The sequence below is a fragment of the Octopus sinensis genome, unplaced genomic scaffold, assembly GCF_006345805.1.
Source record: "Octopus sinensis unplaced genomic scaffold, ASM634580v1 Contig10850, whole genome shotgun sequence".
NCBI lineage: Eukaryota > Metazoa > Mollusca > Cephalopoda > Octopoda > Octopodidae > Octopus > Octopus sinensis.
This window is the reverse complement of record NW_021832227.1, coordinates 25,486-34,368: the sequence shown is the minus strand read 5'-3', so window position 1 is coordinate 34,368 and position 8,883 is coordinate 25,486. Positions and strand designations below refer to the sequence as shown.

The window sequence follows — 8,883 nt, the reverse complement described above, 5'->3', positions numbered from 1 at the left end:
GAAAAAGACCAAGTTTTCTCTGGAGCTTGTGCAGTTTAGAAGAAATCCGAATTGGCCATTTTATTCAACATCTCAAGGAATAGGATGATATCTCCAGCAAAGCTAAAATTGACACAATCAGACCTACATTGGATCAACACCACCTTGTTTGTTTCTGTGAAGGTGCTAGACCTGAAAGTGGTTTTTGGCTTACTGCTCTCCCTTTCTCTCAGTCTGAACTTTTCTTGATAATGACTGTGTGAGGTTTGGCGTAGGAATGCGCTTGGATCCTAATGTCTGCTCGGGGGGCAAATGCCAATGTGGTAGTAAAGTCGATACCAAAGAATTACACTCCCTTTTATGCTGTCGTCCAGATTGATGGCCTTGTATTTCACATGTTTTATTTAGTAAGGTGTGAGGACAAAGTGATTGGTCGAGACATGAGTCGTATATGAGGAAATCGAGGGAACATTTAAGGTGATTTTATGAGCAATTGAGAGACTTCGATTGTTTTGGCAAAAAAGATTTGAAATTAGCGGCTAATGCAATGGCTGTTTCCAGTGAGCACGTGGTTAATGGAGGAGTCGATGAAAAAGTTCTGGATTTTATATTTAAAACTTTTTGTGTCGGAAAAAAATTATTTGTAAAGTATTGTTTTACAATTTTTATCGACGTTTAATTAACATATTTTTTCGAAAATAAACAAATTATTAAGAGTGAGAGTCCAAAAAACAAAGGCAGATGCTGGCCAGGTAAGTGGCTGAAAGGATAGTGGACGGAAATTTGCCCATTTGTCCACGGAAAATCTTATGCAATTAACCGATGTTTTAATAAAAATCAATAATTTTTTTAATAGTCAAGAAAAGAAAATAATCAAAAACGTTTAAAAAAATCATTAATTTTGGACTGTCTAGTCTTCTGGCAAAGGCGTAGGACGCTTTTTTCTAGTTCATAGAAGTTGTCCATATCCATTTCACTTGTTAAATCGCTGTTAGTAAGAAACTGGCGTATTAATCTGCATGCACCCATAGCTTCCGAACTGGTTGTTTTCACGGGTATGGGATCTTCATCGTCCTCATCGTCTTCACAAGAAATATCTCTTGACATTAAACATATTTCTTCATCGGACATGATTCCGATACATTCTTCATCCTCATTATGTCCGGTCGGGTAAACTTCGGAATATGAGTCCTGTTTCATCACAATTATAAATGTTTTCCCGTGTATAGTCTTTTAAAAGATCTTTTAATGTCCATTGGCACCAGTATTCAGCAGCATTTATATCGGAATCTTTTTTCTCCCCATAAATGCGTTTAAATGATATGTTGTTTCTTTCTTTCCAACGCTGAAGCCAACCTGAAGTAGGAATAAGGTCATCCATTTTCATTGTTTTGGCAAAGCTAGTAGCTTTGTGGGTTAGTATGTTACCATTTATTGGTACATTTTTGGTCCTGGTTTGAGCAAACCAAACGGACAATGCAGTTTCTACGTTCTTTTCTTTCCCATTGCGTCGTCTTTTTCGACTCAAATTGGTTCAATTAGATTCAGCCAATAGCATAATTTCTTCTCTATTCTTCAAAATCCGTGAGACTTGAGACTGAGAACAGTTGAATCTTGCAGATAGAGCTGATTGAGTTTGACCTCCTTGAATAAACAAATTGATTATTTCCAATTTTTGAGAAAGTGTAAGATCACGACGTAACGAAGATAACATGTGTAATAATAATTAAATTCTAAAATTACAAATTATAATTATGCAATTATGCAAAAATTTTTATAAGAAAAAATAGCAAATGTTCCCAATGAAAGTATGCAATTAACCGATTTATGCAATTAACCGATATGCAATTAGCCGATATTTTTTCAATGAAAACCATATAAGTTATGGTTTTAAACATGAATTTATGCCATTAACCGATTTATGCAAATAACCGATATGCAATTAGCCGATATTTTTTCATTGGAAACCATATAAGTTATGGTTTTAAACATGAATTTATGCCATTAACCGATTTATGCAATTAACCGATGTTTACTGTATAAGCATTTGGAAGACCGATTGTTTTGGCGACAAAAGATTTGAAATTAGCGGCTAATGCAATGGCTGTTTCCAGTGAGCACGTGGTTAATGGAGGGGTCGATGAAAAAGTTCTGGATTTTATATTTAAAACTTTTTGTGTGGAAAAAAATTATTTTTAAAGTATTGTTTTACAATTTTTGCCGACGTTTAATTAACATATTTTTTTCGAAAATAAACAAATTATTAAGAGTGAGAGTCAAAAAAACAAAGGCAGATACTAGCCAGGTAAGTGAATAATGGAGAGTACAAGGGTTATTTCTGCGTTTTGAATGGCAATTATCCCGTAACACAACGACCGAGATATTTTATATTTTAAGGCTAAAAGTTTTAATTACAGAGCAAACTCGATATTACTGTGTAATACACATAATCAAGTCCAACATTAAAAAATTGTCTGATTTTCTTGACTTGCTTATTTATTATTATTTTTTTTTTTTTTTTTTTTTTTTATATGTAATTAACAAATAGTTATTAACTAACTAAATTCCGGCATCGTAAATGGAAACACAGTTTCCACGTACTATGGCCAAGGAAATCCTTTCGAAAAGCCACTTGGACTCGCGTGGGTCTCCCCGTTTATGGGAGATCATGCGGCCAAGCTTTTTTAGAAAGGAAAGAGACTTTTCGCCGATGACGCCGGAAGTCTCGACGGCGATGGGAGTGAACAGATACCGTTCAGAGAGCTCCTTGTACTTTCCAATCTTCATCTTCTCGGTTTTGCGAGAGACTGAGCCAGGCTTTATTATTATTATTATTATTATTTAAAGACCAATACGGGCAAGCCAGTTAATTATAGTTAATCCCGTGATCGCCGATCCAAACGAGGGAGATCCTTCTGAAAGGTTCAATCCTTCCCGCAAGATCGGCCTGAGACGACGATGTCCCAGGGTCTGAGAAGCTAAGAGTCCTCTTTCGGAAGGCATTAAGTGCCTCCTGAGCGTTGCCATATCCGAAGGAATTTCCAACTGACATGGTGGACCCCGTAACGCCACGCTAAGCCCGGAAGGTAAGAGATCCCCATTTCCAACTGTGTCGTGCCAGAAGTACTCGTTGCCTCACGGGCAGGGGAACGATAACGAGAATTAGCCCCAGGATGAAAACTGTCCTCCTTCGGAATCGAACTCACGACCATCCAAATCCATTATCCATAGCTTAGTCTTCAGCCAAGGGGGCTTTGATTAAGATAAAAGGAAATTGGTTTACCGTTCGTTAAAATGTTTGATTATTCAGCGATTTTCTTGTGAGCTTACGCGTCGGAAACCAATTGTGGAAGAAAATCTTGCTTATGAGAGTAGTTTCACAGGGATTAGTCATTAGTCCACTTTTATTTAATTTTGTGATGTGCGACAAGTGGGTCATCCTAACATGGAGATGATCGTTTATGAAGATGATATTTTACTTATGGATCTATCCTTGAGCAAATCAATATCATGGAAAAGAACCCTTTGGTCATATTGAAAAGATTGGAAGATAGTGTGAAGATAAAGACTTGTCCTATCTTTTGAAAAAAAGTACTGTTGCCTGGATTGGTAAGAACAAAAGGAAACGTGATCATTATATTGACAGTGGAGTAATAAAATCCGAGAAAAATCTAAAATATCTCGGAATAGTTGTAGATCAGGAGTCGGCAGAATTTCCGACTTCACGGGCCGGATTATAAAAAAATTATTGGTCTGCTGGCCGGATAATTTTTTTACTTATTTAAAGCGAATATTAATTAATTGCATAAAACTTTATTTAACTAAACAACGAGTAAATTTTATTTTAATTGAATTTGCTGTTTAATTTTTCATATACTGTCGTTTATTGTTCGAGAGTTCATTGAAATTAGGTGCATAGGTCGTGGCCGCTACAGTTCCTCAATACGTCGAATTGCAGTTCTAGGAGATAAAGTTATTGATTAAAATTGCATTTTTTTAGGGAAAATAACATCAGCAGCAATCATTAACGATTCTTTCATAAATTCGCCATCAGAAAAAGGTTTCATTTTTTGACAATCATTAACGATTCTTTCACAAATTCGCAATTAAATTTCATAGCTTGCATGGCAGAAAGAATGAATTAGGGCAGATTTTTTTTTGAAAAAATGAAGTTTGACTTTTAAATTTCGTTTGAATTTTTCAACTTCATTAATTTTTTCTTGGCCCGTAAATTTAGAAAAAAATTCTGAAAGAAATGATTCATAATGTCTCCGAACGATTAAAATTTTATTGACAGATCCTGTCAAAACAAATCATGCAAACAGGATTCCCATTATGTTCAACAAAGAAATAATCGAGCGTCCAATAATCACTAAAAATTTGACACTCGCTGTCAACTTTACGCTTTTTAGAAATATTTTGTTTCATTAATGAATACACAATCAACAAAATGCCAAAGTATTTGCGGAAATCAAATGTTAATTCATTAAGCAGAAGTACAAATTAAATATTTTATCTAAATAATTTATTTTATCGGTAATATATAAAAATCTATACGCGGGCCGGATTGGATTGCTCCGCGGGCCGTATTTTTCCGACCCCTGTTGTAGATGAATCTGGATCTTTTAAAAATCATATAATCAGCAGAAAGAAAAAAGCTTACTGCAATGCTGAAAGCTCTCAAACGATTTCAACTGAATCGGAAAGCTTTCTATACGTATACTCGCGTGCATCGAACCATTCTTGATCTATGGATTTCGGGGATGGTTCAAAAGCAACGAGGGAACGAAAAACATTAAACTTTTTTGACGAAGCACGAAGATGCATGGGGCAATTTTTCTTTTAGTTGAAGGTACATATGATGTCTCGTTTCAATCTGACCCAATCAGTAAAACAAACTCGGTTCTTTCTTTTTGGATTCGTTTTGGTTCTTTTATTTTCTTCTTTAATTAGTTAATGACGAGTTTGTAATTTAGAAAATAAACCTTCTGTGTTCTTGTAAGCTTGCAAAGTGAACTTGGTCTTTATTTATCCACAGAATGCAGCAAAACAAAAAGGATCATGTTGAATTCTGGCGAAAAGCAAATTTCCTTTATAAAATGTCCTTGTGGGGTTATACTCGTTAAAAGTTTTTTTGATCACAAAAATAATGACAGCAAAATTAATTTACAATTGTAAAAATGACTTCGAATGTGGAAAACGGGAGGTATTAATCGGTAGACTCGCAATAAAAAAACTTTTTCAACAACTCTGATAGTTTAGCAAAGTTTCTTTGCTTTAGTTTGATATTCGCTTACAAAGACTACATGAATGGGTCTTCTACACTCCAGAAGGAACGGAGTAGTGATAAGAGACAAGAAAAATTGTTACATTTTTAGAATCAGCAAAAATCTGACTGAGGAAAAAGGCCTTTTTGATCAGCTTGGGATCGGAATTCCACAAAATGATGCAACTCTTAGGAATTTCTTAGTTTTTAAGTTTCTTTTAAAATCCGGTTGTTCCACGATGCAAATGTGTACGTCGTACCACTGAATTTCACATGGAGTGGAATAGTATCTAAATTGTACAAGCTTCACAAAATTTCCTAAAAATCGAGGATTCAACTCGTGTCTATGTCAAGAGGATCGCGATTAAAAAGACATTAGAGAGAATGCGTCCGGAATACAAACTCTCAACTATAGCTGCTGGCTATTTGCTCAAATACCAAAAAAGCGTCATAAAAGTGAGATATATTAAAACATGTTAGAGAACGATTAAACAAGTGCTGTTTTTATTGAAAGCTTTAAGATGACCAACGAGTATTATTTGGTTGTAGATGTCAAAAATAAACCAAATTTGCAGGCACAAATAGGAAATGTCGAAGAAAACAAAAACACAATTTTCAATTCTGTTTCCCATTTTGTTGTTATTTCTGAAGGGATGATGCTGTGCCAAAAACAGACAAGCACTAGAAGGAGCAACAAGAAGAAAATATGTGTGTTCTGACAATGAATATTAAAACCACAACTATCCGCCAGGCTACATATCTACCATAAACAAATATTATAAACCACAAGTATTAAATGTGAGATACGAAATTTGTGAGAGGTTTTGGTTCATCACAAATTTGAAGGTGACAGCAGTTAGAATCACTGTGAACTTCAGTTGCAGTTGCTTGTGGATATGGTTCGGAAAAACCGAAAAAATGACAAAGGAGACGGATCTGCTATATCCTCTTGTAGAATATGCACAATGTCAAATCAGGTGGACCTGAGCAGTCTCCTTCAATTTGAGAAATGTATTTGTTATAAAACTGCGGTATTTTTTTGTCGAGAAGTGTATATTTTTCTATTTCTTTATATACACATGTGAAAACACGTGTTGGGAATGCAATGACTTGCAATAATTAGTCATAAAAAATTTATCCAGATTAGCGGATATATAACAGATAAGAATGCCGAAATAACCATAATCTTATCACAAGACACAATGTCCAGTTCTCATACGCCCAGTCGAATTTCAAAATCAACAAAACCCGACGTCTCGTTACAATTATCACCCCCAAAAACTAACACTTCTTATATATTCATAGAACGTCCAAATTCCGATTATCCCTCCAAACTTCCACCATCGACACCTGGTCTTAATTTTAATTCTATTTAGACTGCTTTCCTCCAAACCCCCGCCTATGTTTTCCTAGACAGTGTTGGGACGATGGAAAACTACAAGCAAGTTTTCTAAAATTTTTAAGTATCAGAAAAATTTAAATTTGTTCCAATGAATTTTTTCCCTGCTCCTCCAAAGTTCACAAATGCATATGCAAGATCTCGGAAATAGATTATTAATTTTATATTCTTTATTAATCATAAAAAATATTTAAAGAGAATTTTTCTAATGATTGCACAATTTCATCAAGGCCATTTTTATATTTAAGCAGGATGGTTTTTTACATTTTTTGATGCAGTTGTCAGGATAAATGATCTTTCCTAATGTCAATTTTTGAATATATGAGGATAATCCAGCTAAGGACAATCAGTACAATCTGAATTTAAATTAATGACTAGAATGCCACATTTTTCCAGTATTTCCACTACTGAGGTGTAACCACACCAATATTTGTTATATTGTATTTCAACAAAACGTTTCAAAATATAAATAGAGTGTTTTTTCAATTCTTTTGACATTTAATCAAATTTTCTACATAAGTACATGCAAAGATATTAAAATAAATTTTTGTAAAATTTCAAAAGCACATGTAACTAAGAGTACTCTTAGTTCACAAGATTATAAGACTCTAATTTATAGCAATTGCATACAAATGTGTTGTTTGTGCAAAAAAGGCAAACTTAATATAAACGAGTCAAACTCTCCTCACATTGGGGTCTGAGATACACCATCTAGAGTTACCATAACTAAAACAAATTCTGACTCCCCATCTTTAGAGTAATGGACTACCATTTTGATGACGAGAAAGTAAACGATAGCCAGAAAGAAGCATTTGGACGAATTGAACAAATTTGAAAATTCATTGGAACAAATACTACTCTAATTTTATCTGCTAATAACATTAGTAAATCAATCATAGTTGTCAATATTTTTTGTTTGAAAATAAAGAAATCAGATCTGAGAATATTTTTAGCAATGAAAATTGATAAGTTTTTATATCCACAGGTAAAAAGTCTTTTATAGATGATATTGGCAACTAAATAGCAAGGTTTCAATCTGCGCAAAAAATTGATTTTTTAAGACAGAGATAAAAATACAGACAAAAATTATATTGAACTGCCGGCGCTGTTCCCCTGGACGATCGCCAACAAGACTCTTTCGAGAAGATGACGATTCTCGTTGGGATTTTTACTTTTCTTAGAAATTTCGGCTGCAATATTGATTTATAATTCATTTTAAAAAAATTTGATCTCTGACTCATGTGCCGTCTCTGCATATCAAACAAAAACAAAAGACTATGAATCAAAAAATTAATCTTTCATTTTGACTTGTAATAGTCAAAATTATTTTTTCTGATTTTTTATCTTTTAATCTCTCAATTCAAATGAAATGTTGGTTTCAAGTCGTGAAAATAATTTTACTTGCAATATTTTGAGGCAGTTTCAAATCAATTCTTTTACCAGCTGTATTATTAATGATTTGTAAATGTTTTAATCAATATATAATAACATTAATCGTTAAAAAGTACTCTACTAAACTTTTTCCTTTAGTTTTTATTTATTTTTAAACTAACTTTAATTAATCATTGAATTCGAGTTTATTTACGACAAAGATCTATTATGAAAACTTTGCTTTTTGGATTTTATTTTTTCGCTAATTCCTCATATATTTGATCTTCTTTGTTTAACCTTTGTTTCTATTTAAAAGTTTTATTTTCTTTGATTTATATTTAATTTCCAAACTACTGATTAATATTGACTCCGTAAATACCTGACGTTCTTCTTTTGTTTCGTCTAAAATTCCGTTTGTAAAAATTAGTTTTTATTTATTCTTTTGTAAAATATGGCTAATTCTGATTTCCATAAAAGTACTTCTTTTGATAAGTTGATTTTAAAATTGATTAATTATTGTATTTGGTTATTTCGTCAATGTAATAAATTGATGGTCATTAAACCCAAATTATTCACATTTTTTTATTATATCAAATTTCAAGAACTGAATCATTTTAGATTTAATATTTTACCCAAACTAACTGAATAATCACCGATTACCCATCATCAAAAAAGATAGCAAAAGTCTGACCTGAATCTGTAACTGAAATCTCATTTACCCCGAGAAAAACTATAAACGACTCACCGGAAATTATATTGTTAAATCATTATAAAACAAGCTCCAATAAACCCATATTCACATTTAGTAGTAAAAAAGAGTAATTTTAAAAGAAAAAGCAAACAATGGTTAGCAATCTGTAAAGATAGT

At 33.1% G+C, this 8,883-nt stretch overlaps 1 protein-coding gene across 1 annotated transcript; it reads right to left on the bottom strand.

Annotated features, from left to right (window-relative positions):
• Nucleotides 1–1,135: 1,135 nt before the first annotated feature.
• On the bottom strand, nucleotides 1,136–1,693 carry LOC115228635. The gene is made up of 2 exons (XM_036498983.1): nucleotides 1,529–1,693; nucleotides 1,136–1,324 (listed from the first exon to the last, which is right to left on the bottom strand). Exons 1-2 carry the CDS (start codon nucleotides 1,691–1,693, stop codon nucleotides 1,136–1,138), a joined length of 354 nt encoding a protein of 117 aa, XP_036354876.1.
• Between the last annotated feature and the right edge of the window lie 7,190 nt (nucleotides 1,694–8,883).

Bases quoted from the DNA above. Each gene is read 5' to 3' on its own strand.
- LOC115228635 (XM_036498983.1), bottom strand. From the start codon at position 1,693: ATGTTATCTTCGTTACGTCGTGATCTTACACTTTCTCAAAAATTGGAA. The intron at 1,325-1,528 runs GCTGAATCTAAT...GGTTGGCTTCAG, and splicing joins GAGAAGAAATTATGCTATTG to CGTTGGAAAGAAAGAAACAA.